At 34.4% G+C, this 18334-nt stretch overlaps 1 protein-coding gene across 2 annotated transcripts; it reads left to right on the top strand.

The window, feature by feature from the left end:
* The first annotated feature begins 12397 nt into the window (after window positions 1–12397).
* On the top strand, window positions 12398–16103 carry LOC143345582 (uncharacterized). 2 transcript variants are annotated; one of them, XM_076772898.1, is made up of 4 exons: window positions 12398–12535; window positions 13879–14434; window positions 14676–14981; window positions 15558–16103. In XM_076772898.1, exons 2-4 carry the CDS (start codon window positions 13919–13921, stop codon window positions 15957–15959), a joined length of 1224 nt encoding a protein of 407 aa, XP_076629013.1. In that variant the 5' UTR covers window positions 12398–12535; window positions 13879–13918; the 3' UTR covers window positions 15960–16103. The 2 variants fall into 2 exon arrangements, with proteins under 2 accessions (XP_076629013.1, XP_076629014.1); XM_076772899.1 differs by lacking the exon at window positions 12398–12535 and adding an exon at window positions 13736–13799 and having other exon boundaries at window positions 13882–14434.
* Window positions 16104–18334: the final 2231 nt, after the last annotated feature.

Genomic DNA, 18334 nt, shown 5'->3' with positions numbered 1-18334 from the left:
ACCCCGTAAAGTGAGAAAAACCCCATAAAAATGATACAATTTTCAAACTGCCATAACTCCTTCAATAATGAATATATTTCAATGAAACTTTTTTCTGGAGTAGAGCTCGTGGGTACCTACAAAAATGTATTAGACAACTTTTCTATAAGGCGTCAAACAAAATTACTACAAATAAAAAATGAATTTTTAAGAAAAATCGACAGGGTGCTGAGAGTCGACAAAATTAAAAAATTTCAAATCATTTTGAAAAAATTATTTTCAATTGCAGGGGTCAATTACAATTATTTTTCGTCATTATACATACCCTCGAAATCCTAACCACTTTCGAGAAAAAAAATTCAATAGGTGGACAAATTTTTCGGCGAAAAAAAAAATTTCAAATCGTTTTGGAAAAATTGTTGTCGATTGCGGGGGTCAATTACAATCATTTTTGGTTAACGGACATACTCTCGAAATCCTACCCATTTTCTAGAAAAAAATTCGAGAAGGTGTGAAATTTTTCGACAAAATTAAAAAATTTCAAATCGTTTTGGAAAAATTATTTTCGATTGCGGGGGTCAATTATAATCGCTTTTGGTGAATAGACATACTCCCGAAATCCTGCGCATTTTCGAGAAAAAAATTCAATATGGGCGGAGCTTTAAACGTTAATAACTTTTTAACGAAGTCTCGATCAACAAATTGGTATTCTTGATTTTCGTCTTATTTTAGTCTCTAGAATCTTCCATTAAAATTTTTCTCAGGGGTGAACACCCTGTATGTAAGATTGATAGGTCAAGTCGCATTAAAAAATATTTTAAAGAAGAAATAATCGATCTCATTTCGATATAATACATTTTTTATGTTGTGTAAATTTTACTTTGCATCTAGACAAGTGAAGTAAAAGATACATATGATAAAAGAGTAAGCAGTATAAAGAGTTGTTGAAGTTGCTCCCTGTATTTTCCGTGGTTCCACGCATCGTTAAAGAACCGAAAGGTAAGGGAAGGAAAAGGAGGAAAACAAAATTGACAAAATTGCTTGTCGCGGTATTTCTTGCAACGAAATAAGCGATACACAAAGGAACAAGGAGCCCGGTTGGAGTTCTCTGTTGCACGATTGTGCTTGCGTCACACGGAATCCGATAATATCATATTCCACTGTCGTTTTAGAAAGGTACATAGTATAAACGTAGACAGCCAGATTCTCGTTAAGTGTGGCCCGAAGGCTCTAATTAAAATAACAAACGGAAAATTTCTGAGTTTCCGTCATTTATGGAAAGTTCTGTTTCCAGAGGGCTCGCGGGAACGAGCGTACCTACGACCCTCGGAACCCGTGAAAACGCCAACAATGTTTCAGTTCGCGTCTCTGTCTGCACGCGTTTACACGATTTTCCGTGTGTGTGTGTGTGTGTGGAGTTGCGCGAGAGTTCTCGACACTCTAATTTCACGAAAGGAGCGAAACGCGTAACGTAATGAACGAAACAAGGGAGCACGGGGGTGGCCAACGAAACGGTATTTACGAGGAGCGCGAACGAACACGTAAATAAAAGGGAAATCGGCGAAGAATGGTCTCGAACGCGAAAGGAAGCGAACGGTTTTGAAAACGATTTGTAAAACGATACGATGACGTTTTCGAATGATCGTAAAGGGCTGGAATAATAATGATAAATAGAGACGCGGAAGGAAAGGTACACGCGAAGCAGGTGTATATAATAATAAAGAGGAAATAAGGCTGAGCGAGAGAGACGAAGAAAAAGAGAGGGAAGAGCGAATAACCACGAAGAGGGGTTGGCGTTTTCATCGGAAAGGAAGGTTGGTTCTGGCGTCTCGTTACAGCGGTTGGTTGCTGAAAGTGTGGATGATGTGGAGGTGGCGTGAGGCGGTGGATGAAAACTCCCCGGAGGGTGAAGCGGTCCTGCCGTGTTTTTCGCCGATTGAATCAATTAAAGAGGAAAAACTCCCGGGGTAAAATATTCGAGACGTGTCCTTTCAGTCTTGTACCGCGAATATGTGCGTGCTCGTACATCCGTACCAATCGAGACGCCGACATCATAGCCCCGGCTGACGGAATTGCCGGACTTTCCACACCCCCGAAACGTTACTTCTTTTTCGGTATTTCGCGGGGCAAGACAAACATTGTTACACAAATGCTCGTGTATTTACGAGGGAACCCGAAAATCTCTATTTCCGTCGAAACCTTAAACTTTTGGCTACTATAGTAGTATCGTACAGCCTCACACTGGATCGTATTTAGGATACGTTATTGTAATAGTTTGTTTTTATTAAATATCTTGATTATTTGAAACTATGCGGAAAAATTTTATTTATAGAAGCTATGGAATTTAACACTAGATTTACGGAAGCCGTCAATTTGACGGATGTCAGATTCCATATTTAAAATTGTAGAACGCGTAAGTATTATTTTTTAACAACTTATGTTGAATTTGTTTGATGCAATGGCATGAATGCATATTCTAATTAAAAGAAAAGTCGTATTTTAAGGTAACCGACAACATGAAAGGTATCAATAAATATATGTGCGATCAATGCCCGTAAATTTAGTGTTAAGATATAATATGGTATGAATAGAGAAATTTATAATAGAGGTCAATTTTGTTTTTTTGAATGTTCAATTTTGTATGTTCTATTTTGTCAGATTGGAGTGTTCTGAGTATAAAAGTAGTGGGATAGGTTTGTTGTAAAAGTTACCATTTCTGAGATATTTAGACATTTTCGTGAAGCACGTTCAAAATGGCAGCCATCTGCAAGGTTGTGGTCTTTGAATTGTTGAGTCTTATTGTTAGAGCGTCTGTTGATGCACAAGTTGTTGGTGCATCTCTATATAGAATATTTCTCAATGCTTTCACACTTTTCGATTTGCATTTCGCACGATGCCCTAATAATATAACAGTATTAAACGATATAGCCATCAGTGCATATTTTTGACATTTCAAACTGAAATAAATGCACTATTATACAGTAAAAATGGAGACCTCAAATGTAACAAATTTATTATCTCTGTGACATCTAACAATGTCGCGTCCATTTTGATTAAATCGTATGTCATCGATCCTTTGATTTATTTATAAAAAAAAAAAATAGTTATCGATAAAACAATAGATTTCGAAGTGTATTTTATTTTAGTATACAACGATTACAGATTAGTTATTTGTCAGGAGTAATAAAACAAAACATAATCATATATCTCACTTCTGTCGATAAAACAGAGCAGGTAATCGATCGTCTCCTGCTGGATCACCTATTGATTATTGATCAGTACACTGCGGATGTTTATGTCAATAAAATATGTCAAAATATGTAACTGACATATGTCAAATATGTATCAGTAATATGTCAAACTATACAGAAATATGCAAAATATACTTAAAATATATTCAAATAATTTTATTACTTAAGTATAATAATAATCGATTATAATTTAAATTACAATATGTTACCAGTATTTTTTCAATATTGTTACGAGTTAGTTGATGACGTTCATCGCTTAGAGTCAATTTATAGGCTGAGAACGAACGATCAACATCACAAGATGTGTGATTGGAGCATATTTGAATTTGCTGAAGTAGTTTGCTTTAATTGTTTTAGGTTCTTTAACAATCTGACCTCGTAAAATTTCACTAATTTTTAATATTGTAACCATTGATTATTCACTACAAGTAAATACGAAATGTCTAAATGTTGTCATCTCTGTCATGACTATAGTATATAAACGTTGAGCTAGTAAATTGAAATAGAAGCATTAATTTTATGATAAGAAATGCAATCAACTTATATAACGTATACAGCATATTCAGACATATATTTTTATAAAAGATGTGCAAAACACATGTCATATGCAAAATATACAGAATAAAAAATATATTTTCAAGCACCCATAGTGATGAAACAAACTTCTGTTTAGGTTTCACTTTTTTATCAATTTCCTAGAAACATATGCATTTACATAAACATCCGCAGTTTATTGACGAAGTCTGTAATGTAATGTAACACGCTTTATACAGTACATTACTTGTTGAAACGAAACATATATAATTAAAAAGATACATTGTTCAGTAAAACTTTAACATTATTGATAATTTATTACGTAATAGTTTGCTTTTTTGTTAGACACGGAAATAGTCGTGTATTTTGCTGGATGAAGCGTACAATGAGTAAACCGATCGAGATAACGGATACCTACGTAATCTAATAAAGGTAGTAAAGAAGAAAAGGGGGAGTGAGGGAGGTTGAGACGGTGTCAGGCAACAGAGTTTAATCTCTTAATTACCAAGGAATAGGTACGTGTGCAGTCGTGGTAAAGTCGTTATAAAGATTAGTGGTAACTGTACGCAGGTAAGCTCTTCATCCGGCTTGTTTGTTAAATAATATAAACGCTACCTTGCAATAGGATTGCCTCAGTTTCTCCAGTTTCACCTGCACAGGGAGTGCAAAAAAAGTTTCTGTCATACTTAATTTCGTCAAAAATATACATACGTAAAGTCAGTTTTTAAGTTATATCAAAACGTTGTATCATAAATAAGAATGTTGATCTCGAATCTTTGTTTGGGATGGACGAAATATGAACAAAATTTACGAACAAATTTGGAAACTATATGTATAAATAAAAATAGAAATGAACGTTTTAACGATTGTTTAACATTTGTCGTCGAACAAAGAAATCGAAGCTATTAAAATTTGGATAATAGAACTTTTTAGTCTGTAAGGGAGGGCTCGAGTGCATCAATTAATGCAAACATGCCAACGATAAACGTTATTAAAAATGTGAATGAATGTCTTTAATAAAACGCTTCGTTAAGACGGAACGAAGTATCTCGAAATAATAATAGCTGCTTTATCGCAAAACTGCGTAGTCAGCTGGAACATTCAAGCATAGTAGGTTATTACCAGTTTTCGTATACGAGTCTAATGAGGCTATTAAGTGATTTCAGTTCGGGGAAGCAATCTGCACATTGAACAACAACAATTTTATCATTGCAATACGTTGAAACCACAACTTTCAGTTAAACATTTGTTATTCTCTTATTGAAGAAGACTATGAAAGCTCTTTCTTCTTTTAATAGCTGCGTACGATATTTAATTTACTTCTTATACATATAATGAATCGTAAAATATTATACATACAGGGTGTTCGACCACCCCTGGGAACAATTTTAATGGGAGATTCTAGAGGCCAAAATAAGACGAAAATCAAAAATATCAATTTCTTGACTGAGGCTTCGTTAAAAAGTTATTACAAAATTAAAATAAAAAATTTCATATCATTCTGAAAAAATTATTTTTGATTGCAGGGATCAATTACAATCATTTTTTGTGAATACACGTACCTCTGGAATCCTACCCAATCTCTAGAAAAAAATTCGGAAAGGTATGAAATTTTTCGACGAAATTAAAAAATTTCATATCGTTCTACAAAAATTAATTTTGGTTGCTGGGGTCAATTATAAACGTTTTTGATCATTACACATACCCTTGAAATCTTAACCATTTTCGAGAAAAAAATTCCTTACCGAAAATATAATTTCAGGCCAGAAATGTCTGCCCAAATTTTCATGCGAATCTTTAAAACGTCATAACTTCTGAACGGATTGGACGATTTTAATGTTTAAAAAAGCAATCAACGCGTATTTTGATGGAAAATATGTACAAATAGCAAAAATATTCGAAAAGTTGGTCCTTGACCCCGAAAAATGAGGAAAACCCCATAAAAATGGTACAATTTTCAAACAGCCATAATTCCTACAATAGTGAATATATTTCAATGAAACTTTTTTCTGAAGTAGAGTTTATGGGTACCTTCAAAAAAGTATTAGACAACTTTTCTGTAGGGCGTCAAACAAAATTACTAAAAATGAAAAAGGAATTTTTAAGGAAAATCGACAGGGGGGTGGTGCCTAAATTTTTCGGCGAAATTGAAAAGTTTCAAATCGTTCTGAAAAAAATATTTTTGGCTGTAGGGGTCAATTACAATCATTTTTGGTGAAGAGTCATATCCCCGAAATCCTACTCATTTCCTAGAAAAAAATTCAGTACAGGCGGAACTTCGAACGTTAATAACTTTTTAACGAAGCCTCCATCAACAAATTAGTATTCTTGATTTTCGTCTTATTTCAGCCTCTAGTATCACCCATTAAAATTTTTCCCAAGGGTAGCCGAACACCCTGTATGTAACAATAAAGTTTATTTACGACGAATCGAACGAACTCTTCTTAGGGCGCATTTTCACGTTCCGTCGTCAATAAAGATTGTTTGTAGACATAATTAATGGAACAATGGTTGGCCAGTACGGTTTTCTGATTTCGTTTTACGATTTCGAATAATTCAACGACGACCACCATTACCTGAAGGAAAATGCACGTTCAATGAAGTCCTCTGTGACGGTGTTGTTTCTTCCCAGGCTATCGGGTCGGTCAGGTTCGCCAGGAAGTTTTAGGGTGAAAGTCCTCCGCTTTCCAATTTATTGTCGTTGGTCGTATTTCTGTTTCCCGAACTCTCTTACACCCAGTGGATCTTATTCTATGGACAGTTGGTCAAAACTCAGTGGGTCAAAATGTTCGTGGTAACCCAGCTAGTTTCGCGAGAAGGATTATTGGGACGAGCGTTCCCTGCCGGATGTTACGGATATTTTTCGTTTATCGTGCATCCCTTCCATAATCCTGAAACATTAGCTCTCGCTCCTAACGAATAGTTTCGAAGAAGCACTCTGGGTCCGACACGGATCATTTTTAAGAATTAAGGTTCTCAACAATTACACGAATTCGTACACGTTCTCAAATCTTACGTGATTATTCATATAATAACTATCCTATATTAAAACTTCAATTCTATTGTTATTTTCGTGTTTAAAAAGATTGTGAAATCTCACGTTTTCCTATTAAAATTTTATTCAAGTTTTTCAAGAAACAGTAGTGTCAGTTGCTCTAATCTGGCTGGATTCATGGGATATCTTTACTAATTGATTTAAACATTTTGTAGAGTTAAGCCTTCAAAAAATGATCCAGTTCTGCTAAATTCGATATATTATGCTATTCCATATTAGGCACATATAGTATTCCATATTACGAGCACTGTGAGCCTCGGTAAAGAATTATTATATTTTAAATTTGGCTGTTACCAATCAAAAGAGTATATTTCCTATAAATTCGTACTATTTAAGTTTTTATAAAAGTTCTGCAAGCAAGTGAAACATGTGTATAGAAAAAAGTATTCCATATTAGGGCAACTGACCCTACTTTTATGCAAACGTAAACAGAGAAACGCAAAAAAAGAAATTTTATTTAAAAACACCAACGTTTAAAGATCGACGTTGTTAATATTAAGACAGAACTTTGCTGATCGTTCGATCGCTTCTTTGATGACAATAGTATACGTAACGTGTACATGTATGCACGTGTTAAAGAAAAATAGAGGGAACAGAGTATGTACACGTTTCATGTTCTTACGAACTGTACGTGTTATGACGTAGCGAGGAGAAAAAGGGCTACGCTGACCGATGTAGGGGATGAGGATCTTCTATGGTATCACTGATGGTCCATGCATATGTAAAGATTTCTTGAAAAGGCTTCTTCTGCGGCACTTCGGCTACAAAGATACAAAAGGGGCTTCCCTTTCGCGTGTTCGTGCATTTATTTTATGTAATCGAGTTTATGTCACTCTACTCTGGCATCGTTCACGATCATCCAACAATATTTTATACAAGGTGTTCATCGTAACCATCGACACGATTTTTTCAGCATTCCTGCCAATTCGACGAACAAAATCTGCTTGGTACTGTTTACGTTTAGTTTCCAGCAATAGTCTGCAAAATTGATCCTTTTTTCGGTATTACGAAATTTACTTTTTTAGTTCGTGCTTTGGAAAAATTAGAAACAATATTATAAACGAGGAATAAATATTTGCTGTCGACCAGTGTTATTATTGCTAAATGCATCTTAAATGTATTAGTTTAGTATTTCTATCTAATAATCGTGATGAAAAGATTGGATTCTTAATGAGTGTGTTTACATTCATATTTACATATAAAAAACAAAATTTTAAAAAATCATCGAATGGTAGGTCGTCGAACTCGTTTGAAAAAATCAAAGTGACCTGAATCTCTTATTCGATAAAAAGTTCTCTGGGGATTTTTACTATCGCGATTTATCGTCAGGGAAGTATCGAATAATTGTTGTTGGAAACATTTTTTATTGAAACAGCGTGAGTGCCGAAAAAATCGTGAACACCCTCTATAAATTTGATTACACACAAGAAGCATGCACATGAGAGGTCTCCTATTACGCTGATTGAATAATGTGACGTCTTTTAGGCTTTGTAGCTGTGACCACTCTGTACGTAATTTAAATTCTTTTCGTTCGTATCGATGACGAATAACATCAATTACCCCAGTACCGCCTTTTTTTTAACGCACGAATTTAGTCAAATAGTGACGTACAAATAAGGTAAACGTAATTAAATTAAAAGACTCTGATCTATTCTGTATGAAACTTAATTAGTTGGATTTTTAGTTTGAGATAAATCAAATGCAAAAATATGAGTTGTCAATACTATGTAAGAACGCAGCTCAGACCAAATGTACTTGGAAAAGTAAGGTAGGGAAGGTTGCCAGGGTCAGATGTGGAATTACAAAAAAGTAGGATGGAAGATGTTGGTTGGAAAAGAGTTAAAAAATAGTGTGAAGAGACCAAAGCTAATAATATTAGGGCAATTAAAAAAATGTAGAATAATAGATAATTGATATAGAAAGATAAAGGGCAAGCTGCCACTTCACTGTCGAAAATCTCGAAAAAGTGATCTCTGTATATCGTAAGGCAAATTAACATAAATAAAATGACAGTGAAATTACTACCTCAAAAAATAATTTCTACCGAGTATGGTATCTAGATATTTTAAATATTATAACCCTTCGAAGTTAAGGAAACAATCTACGTGAGATGTAAAGTTTGTAAGAACTATAGTCGAAGCAATAGGTGCTTCTTTTGGGGAAAATAAATCAGGAAATAAATCAGGTCGAGGTAAGAGAGTAATTTTGCGGAGCAAAAGGGTTAAAAAACGCAACAATGGAGGAAGGATATCAGGGGTGAGAGAGAGAGAGATGCAGAGGTGTAGGAAACAAGCAAAGGTAGCAACGAGAAGGGGTAGGTAGGATTAGAGTATTGAAGGTTGGCAGCGTGAATCCTAGTTCGCAGGCAAAGCGCGTGGCGAAGCGCGCCGTACTCCCGAACGATGCCACGAATAGGCCGGTACGTGTTTGGATCGCTTTTAAGAGGGCACCGTAAATTTTGTGGCCCAACAGGGTCGTAAACTCGTACCGAACCGAACAAACGGCTCTTGCGAGGTAGGGGTGCCACCGACCCACAGGGGGTACTTTCGACGCGCGCACGCTGCACCATCGTACGCCACCTCGCACCCTGCCATCAACACGTATATCTTCTCTCGCGTTTCGTTTCTCAAACGATCGGAGAAAGTTTGACGCGGTGCGTATACACAGGGTGTTCGGGTCACATCGGGGAAAAATTTTAATGTGAGATTCTAGAGACCAAAATAAGACGAAAATCAAGAATAGCAATTTCTTGATTGAGACTTCGTTAAAAAGTTATTCGCGTTTAAAGTTTCGAACAGCTGAGTGAGAATCACCAGCAGCTGTTCGCAGATTGTCGTTCTACAGGCGGTGCTTTAAACGTTAATAACTTTTTAACGAAGCCTCAATTAACAAATTGGTATTCTTGATTTTCGTCTTATTTTGGGCTCTAGAATCACCCATTAAAATTTTTTTTTTACACAAGTTAAACTAAAAACAACAAAAATGTATTGGTTATCAGGAAGAAAATTGGAGTTCAAACTAATTAGCAAACTTTTTATTGACAGAGCAATCATTATATCGGTTTGGACATACGGTATTCAATTATGGGGCACTACTAGTACATCAAACATTGAATTGTTACGTAAATTATCCATGGCAAGCGATATCTTCTCTAACTCAGTCATCAAGAAAACAATCTTATCACCAATCTGCTACGAATCAATGGCCATACACTCGTACAAACTTTGACTCATCCTCTGAAACTAGTCAATAGATTTAGCCAAATATCATAATAAGTAGTAGTGTTATTGTCCATTTCTTGTAGATCTTCTATATTGTTATTGTTATTATCATTTTTAGTTTAGCATAGTTATCATTTTTTATTATCTTTCTTTCTTCTTTCTTACTTAATTACTTTTAATCATCATTTAACTTACTAGTCACGTTTCTGACTAACGTCAACACACTTGCTGAAAATTCCCTCCTGGATTTGAATGCTAGTTCAATAAAAAATAGTTTGCTTATTTTATTGTATATAGCGTGAAAACTATTCTGTGAAAGTTTCGCCAGAGATTTACAAAATTTGGCGAAGTTGTAATTGGAAACTCATTTTCTGGAGACGGTTTACACGATAACACTATCAACTTTCAATGTTTCTTCACGAAAATTGGTGTAGATATAGATAAAAAGCTTATCTTTGGCCTATTGAGCAATTTTTAAAATTTTTTAGATTTTTGTTTACCGATAAAGGAACAAATTTGTAGGTAAACTGTCTCCTAATTTTTAATAAAAACATTATAAAATTTAATAAAATTCCATCTATTTTCATGCAAATCACAGTATTTTCGAAAAGATGGATATAATTATGTGATTTCATTCTCGTAGAAATTTTACTTGCAAGCGTCTTAGAATTAAAGCTAAATTGCCAAAATTTCTACTTATGTCTGTGGTTTCAACTTTGTATAAATCATGACAATAGTGTTTAAATTCATCAGGATCATTTAGATTTTTATTCTGATTAGAAAATATTACGCAATTTTTCATTCTTCGTTTTAGGTCAATGTAATTCTTTATGAGTTCTAGTTTCACAGTTTTGTATGTGGAGATATGTACACGCGTTGGAAACACTATATTTGCCGATTGTTAAGCATTCTAGGAATACAATTCTCTATTTATCTTTAGAGTCAAACATTTGCACATGATAGTGGTATAATTAGAAACGTAACACAATAAACGTACCAAAATTTGACGAAGATAAGTTTTATGTAACACAAAAATCAGTTTCAAGAAGATATCTAATTCCTTTTTCACACAAATCCAAATCATTACACGCCTATACATTTTTTTTTTTAAATAATCAACGTTTAGAACTTTATGAACACTTTTTAACCCTTCTTTGAGCGTCGTAGAGTCAGTCATCATATTTCTGTAGGTAATCCAACAGGTTTTCACGTAGCTAAAAACTGTGAAAATAAATATTTGTGCTTATTTACGATAGTTTCTAATACGATTACGCCATTGTGGTGCAAACTAAAAGTAAAAAAAAAAAGGAAGCAGGAGCGAAAAGGAAACATGAAACTCTTTTGATGTAAAACCTGAGTTGGGTTCCCAATTCGAAATCACAACTGGCTAGCGGTTGGTCAAACAAAACACGGAGTATCGTAAAAGTAAAGACAAAGTGGCGAAAAAAAGGACGAATATGATTTATTGTACGGAGGTTCTTGAATTTCCTGGTGCATTTCGGGATGGCTTCCTGTCTGCCGGACTGCGGTGACTGGCGAAACGATTCTTGGCTTACCGCATGTGTCGTAAAAGTTTTTACGTTCACGAAAATTCGAAGGAATCTTCGAAAAAAAAAGGAAGATAGAAAAAAGGAAAAGCGATGGCGAGATGAGAGGTACGGTAGCCGCTTTGTGACCCCCTATAAAAGTTATACGATGGGTACCGGACCGTAGAACTTGGAAAAATCGACGTCCTTGAACGGTTTGTGAAACTTCTTGGACCGGACCTCGCCAGTGGTTTCTCCTTCATTCCTTCGTCTCTTCCTGGAAATTAATTTTTTTCAAGAATTAATCGCAGTTTTATCAAAGATCTCGATGCACAATTAATATGACCGTTTCTCGCGAAGTAAGCGCTAAAAATACGCGGAAAGACACGTACAATGATTGCAGCATCGCGTGGTCAGCAATTACCGATCACGTTTCATCTTTTATAGTTTGTTTAGCTGTTCGAAAACAATAGGGAATAATTTTTTTAACAGTTTTAGCGACTCCCCTCTTGTTGTAAAAAGTAACAATTGAGTTTTATCAAAATGGAGGCTCTATCTCGATATCTTTCATAGTTCTATGGTGGACAAAAGGATGAAAAACTGAAGAGCTGTTTCTTTCGACTTTTCGGCAAAAAGCTTGTTTTCCCTCTCGTTTCCAAAATCGACACCTCTCATCCGACGATCGCTTACAGTTCAAAAGTTATACAAACACGTCAAATGAATCATTCGATATGGGACCCTGTGTATTACGTATTCCGTTTGACGAAGAGGGGGGCTTGCAAACGGTCATGAAGTAATCCCCACCATTCCATTAGATACTAAGGAAGTTCGTTGTTTTTAGTATCGTCGACGATGTACTCAATTATGCCAAATCTGGCCACACTGTCATGAAGTTTAATTTAGACGATTGAAGAACGCGGGACGGTTGTGCTCATCGTTTAGACGCTGTGTACAGTGTTGAGAATCAAGGTACTTGGGCTTGGTTCAAATATATTATAGTTTGTGTGCATTCGATGTTGAGTATAGTTAAAAAAACAAACATTGTAATTTATATTCCAATACGAGTAAAATCGAATCAGAGTAGGGAAACATTATTGGTGACTCGTTTGATCGAACGTATCCAGTACGCAATATGTGTTTATTATAATTAACGTAATAGCAATTTGTCTCAAGATAATACTTTTTTACGGAGATAATGGATAACGAGCAGGATTTTAGTGGGCGTATTAAAACAAGCAGTGATATTGCTGGTAAATTACAAGCAGCTGTGTCTGAGAATGCAATAAGGAAGTGATACCGATAACAGCGTAACGTGTAATGAAAGACGCTGATCCACACTTATCGATTCATTTTTCGTTATTAAATTCTCATAATTGGAATTTGTTTACAACGAACAACTCATTTAATTTGTTAATTGACGCATTATATCTACCAACTCGAACCATTATATTAAAAATAGTATTATCTACGCTATTAAAAGTACTCCAATTTTCGATTTTTCGTGCTTCTTTCTAAACTTCCATCGGGACAATAGACGAGTAATTAATTAAAAGCAATGTAGAATATGAAAGAAAATTTACGACATTTTCAAAGTTATCGTTTATAATAAAATTAATTTAGTTTCTAACAAAGATTTCAAATATACAAAACAATTTTCGGAACAAAAACTGAACAACGCGTAGTTATTGCAACTTGTTTTTACTTTTATCGCAACTTGTAGCTATATCTGGCGATTATTTTAATGCAACGCAAAAAATATATGGAAATAGATAGAATATCGCTTGTTGTTACTTTCAATTGCTACGAAACTGTTCCGAGGAATAACACTCCCCCCAAAATGTTTACGTAATAGGAGTGATCTTCAGTAGCACTCAATGGGGTAAATCAATTAGAATATCTTTTTTATCTCTGGAATTATCTTCTCGTGTGTCAATTGCAATTGGACGTGTTTAAGATTGTTTTCTCGTTCGTCTCGAGAGTCGCAGTGCAACCGAAGGAAGTTTAAACGCCTTTTCGCGAAATCTTCAACAAGACGCTACAATAGATAACAGAAGTAACTAAATTGTAATAGCTTTCAAAATAACAGTGATATGTGTTGCTGGAATTTAATTTCCAACTTAGTAGTATTTGAAAAAAATGTCAATAGCCTCTTGAAATAGATGCACGTTGCATGCGACAGTGCATCGGAAATTAATTATAAAAGTAAACTACGTGTATCTTATCAAAGTCTCTTGTATTTTTAAAGTTAGGCTCGCGATAAGCTTTCAAGTGTCATACAACAAGTTCCTTTCTCCAATGAATTTTCTTTCCAGAAGTAACTATCGAACAGTAAGAAGTGAACGGTGTTAGAAAATGGAAGTGAAGAATTTGAAAATCGACGAACATATATTTGAGAAGGTTCTCCAGCGTCAGATGGCGGACGACACGGTGAAGATATTGGAGATCACCAAACAAAACCTCTCCGAGAAAGGATTAAACTTTTTGAGCGATCTCTTCGTAGCCACTATAAAGTATACGGTGACGTCCAAGAACGAAAAGTCGAAATCGAAGCGTTCGACGGACGTGATTATCAAAATGGAACCGATGTCCGAGTTTTCCCGATATCTCGTTCGCAAGCAAGATCTCTTTATATCGGAATTGATCGTTGTACGCGACGTTCTACCGAAAATAAAAAAACTCATCGGTCGTTCGATCGGACCGCAACTATGGTATTGCTCCGCTAATCCTAAGGTTCTCATCATGGAAAATTTAATAACGCGTAAATTTCTTATGAAAGATCGCCAGAAGGGATTGTCCTTCGAACATTGCGTTCGAGTGATCGAATTACTCGCCAAGTTTCACGCAGGATCTATTGCCGTTCATGAAAAGGTAATTGCTAAAAATTACGTCGTTACATTGTGCCTGGATTTTATTGGAAAAATTTTAATTTTAAAAATCTCTTTCCTTTAATTGTTTCGTAATGATATGTCTGTTTTTGTCATCTGACGTCCACTCGAATTTCAATTTCAGAATACAAAATTTTATTTGCAAGTTCATAAAAAATTTACGAACAAAATTACTTTGTACCTTTAAGATCCTTCGTTCGATGAAATTTTTCGTAATTGTTTAGGATCCAAAACTGATCGAATCGTTCAAAGACGGTGGCATTGTGTCGACCAAATGTCCAAAACCTTTCTTTCGGCTGATGGAAGTGAGCCTGTTGCGGATAGCTAACGAAATCCAAACGTGGTCGGATGAAAAGTGTGCCAGGGCCGCGCCAAAATTAATTAATCTGTCGAAAACTATCGGAACCCAATGTGTGAAGGTGTACGAGTACGACTGTAATGATTTCTGCGTGTTAAATCATGGGGATTGTTGGATTAATAATATAATGTTTCGAGAAAACGAAAAAGCTCAACCTGAAGATGTACTTCTGGTAATGCATACTTTAATCTCTTGTGATATGTAGGGTGTATCTCGACAGAGGGGGTGGATTTATAAGAGTTTCATCGATAGAAATTGCAAATCAAAGCGCTAGTAAAGAATACGCGAAAGTTTACCCTTACTCAACACAATAAGAAGAATCGTAAAATCGAATACCTCTCTTGACAGTCGCATTATTCTTTTATTTGACGTACCTTTTATTTAATTAGCCCTTCGAATGGTGATTTACCTTGTTATCGCAAGTATACAAGTTTCCACAATATTCATTTCATTATAGTGGCAGGTAAATCAGAAATAATTGATCCGAGGGTAAATACTAACATAAGTTATAAAATTAATAGCCCCGATGTCTATTTCACGAAAACCGTAGAGGCTCAATAATACTTGTTTCTGTTTTTTGGTGAAAGTTATTTAGAACAACGGATAAATTCGATTTATTTAATTATTTCGAATTACATATCGAAGGGAGAAGTAAAAATGTTCATTTTTGTATAAATAACGTGCTCGTGTTTCTCGTCGAACGTATACAAAAATAATATTTAGTTTTCTAATGCAATGCATTTTTTAGGTCGACTTTCAGATGGCTGTTTACACGTCTCCAGCCATCGATCTATTATATTTTTTCAATATTTGCCCGGAATTCGATATAAAATACGACAAGGACGATTACTTTTTGGAAGTATATTTGAAAAACTTGAACGAAACTATGGAATACATCGGTTGTAAAGAGAAACCGTTAACGATGCAACGATTGAAAGAAGCATTGCACAAAAGGAGAGTGTACGCAGTCTTTTCTGGAATCATACTTTATTTACGAATGATGGCGAACACGGACGACACGGAGGATTTTACGGAAGTGCTTCAGAAATTTTCGGGCGAGACTAAGATGGACGTTTTCAAAAATCCGGACGCGGTGAAACTGGCGCACAAAATGATCCCGGTGATGGACGAAAGAGGCTACTTGGATTGAAATTATTTTTCGCATATTTACACCGTACTGTCATGTAAACGAAAATATTGCAATCGATCACTTAAGAAATACGCATCGACAGACAGTAATTACATAATTAATAAGTCTTGCATATGTTTTGATGTTAAACATAATTTTCTAGTTTCTGTCGCAGATTTCTTTTTGTACATACTTATTAACGATAGATGTTTTATTTTTTTTCAGTAAATCGTTCCCGAAAAAAATTGCAAGATATATTTATAATATTCAACTAATGAAATGTATCTGTTAAGCTGATGTGTGAAAGAATTCTGATTAACTGACCTTATTTATGTGTGAATCCTTGTATTCAGTATTTATGTAACATGTTATGCAATAGATAACGCGATTAGTACTGAATCTTATTTGTTTCTATATAACAGAAGATGAGATAATCAAATTATAAAATACGGTTTTTGCAATACATTTATTGCAATCACCAGAAGTGGTTCCATAAAAGTATTTGAAGCTTTTGTCATAATTTTTGATATTAAAACTTTCAATTATTTATTTTAAATATCTATTAAATGTTTCGTTTTGATACTTTTGTAAGCCACTTCTGATTCAATGTACCATTGAATTATTTTCTAATTTCATTTATGTAGTCATAGGACCCACTCTTCGTTAGACACAGGCCCATGACAGTATTCGAACGATAACATATTCCTAATTGAAATTGCCACAAACCGTACAGTATAGTAAATATTTTGAAATTGTCGTATATATTGCGTTATAATATAATTTATCAGAGAATAATACTATACTTCAAAAAGAATAATCCTTATTAATATATTGTTTGTCATATTTGAGATGTAATATTTTATTTTTTTGGCTGATATATGGTTTTCTCCTCGAAACTCGTGCATTAAAACCGTGTTTTCTTAGTAATCTTTGACATAATTCCGGATGGATATTTTTTTTAAAATATGTTGCCACTATTGCTGTCAATTTTTATGCATAAGTAAAGGGATCTTTTTTAATTTTTCGAATTATTATCTTTTCTTCTCTCTCCGTTAACTTTTTTGGTCGACCACAGCAGTGTTTATTTGCAATAGTTTCTTTGTTATTAAATTTTTTAAAAATATCGTGAACCATGGAGTTACTTCTATCTGTAAGTTTTGCAATTTCATTCATAGATTTTCCATCTTTGTGCCATTTTACTATCAGTTCTCTTTCCGAGTTATTTGTTTCTTTTTCCGATTTACTTCGCAAAAAATCGATTTTAATTGTTCTAAAAAAATTATTTTCGGTTGCTGGGGTCATTACAATCATTTTTGGTCATTAGACATACTCCTGAAATCCTACCCAATCTCTAGAAAAAAATTCGGGAAGGTATGAAATTTTTCGACAAAATTAAAAAATTTCAAATCGTTTAAAAAAAATTATTTTTAGTTGCAGGGGTCAATTATAATCATTTTTGATAAATAGACATACCCTCGAATTCCTACGCATTTCCGAGAAAAAAATTCTTTATCGAAAATCTAATGTGAGGCCAGAAATGGTTTCTCGAAATTTCATGCAAATCTTTAAAACGTCATAACTCCTGAACGGATTGGACGATTTTAATGTTTAAAAAAGTAAACTACGCGTATTTTGGTGGAGAATATGTACAAACCACAAAAATATCCGAAAAGTTGATTCTTGACCCCGTAAAGTGAGAAAAACCCCATAAAAATGGTACAATTTTCAAACTGCCATAACTCCTACAATAATCAATATATTTCAATGAAACTTTTTTCTGAAGTAGAGCTCGTGGGTACCTACAAAAAAGTATTAGACAACTTTTCTATAGGGTGTCAAACAAAATTACTAAAAATGAAAAAGGAATTTTTAAGAAAAATCGACCCAGGGGGTAGCTGCTGAAATTTTTCGGTGAAAAAAAAAATTTCAAATCGTTCTAAAAAATTTATTTTTAGCTGCGAGGGTCAATTTCAATCATCTTTGGTCAATAGATATACCCTCGAAATCCTATCTACTTTTAAGAAAAAAATTTGCGAATGTGTGAAATTTTTCAACAAAATTAAAAAATTTCAAATCATTCTAAAAAAATTATTTTCGGTTGCGGGGGTCAATTACAATTATTTTTGGTCATTACACATACCCTCGAAATCCTACGCACTTTCGAAAAAAAAAATTCCTTACCGAAAATCTAATTAGGTGCTTAAATTTTTCGACGAGAAAAAAATTTCAAATTGTTCTGGAAAAATTATTTTCGGTTGCTAGGGTCAATTACAATAATTTTTGGTGAATAGACCTACCCCCGAAATCCTACCCACTTTCTAGAAAAAAAATTCAGTACGGACGGAACTTTAAACGTTAATAACTTTTTAACGAAGCCTCCATCAACAAATTAGTAT

Source organism: Colletes latitarsis, chromosome 9, assembly GCF_051014445.1.
Source record: "Colletes latitarsis isolate SP2378_abdomen chromosome 9, iyColLati1, whole genome shotgun sequence".
NCBI classification, from domain to species: Eukaryota; Metazoa; Arthropoda; class Insecta; order Hymenoptera; family Colletidae; genus Colletes; species Colletes latitarsis.
The sequence above is the reverse complement of the archived record's forward strand: the minus strand, read 5'-3'. Positions and strand labels throughout refer to the sequence as shown.

Coding starts and splice junctions, on each gene's coding strand:
- LOC143345582 (XM_076772898.1), top strand. CDS start 13,919: ATGGAAGTGAAGAATTTGAAAATCGACGAACATATATTTGAGAAGGTT. Junction 14,435..14,675: donor CTATTGCCGTTCATGAAAAG/GTAATTGCTAAA, acceptor GTAATTGTTTAG/GATCCAAAACTGATCGAATC. Junction 14,982..15,557: donor AACCTGAAGATGTACTTCTG/GTAATGCATACT, acceptor TGCATTTTTTAG/GTCGACTTTCAGATGGCTGT.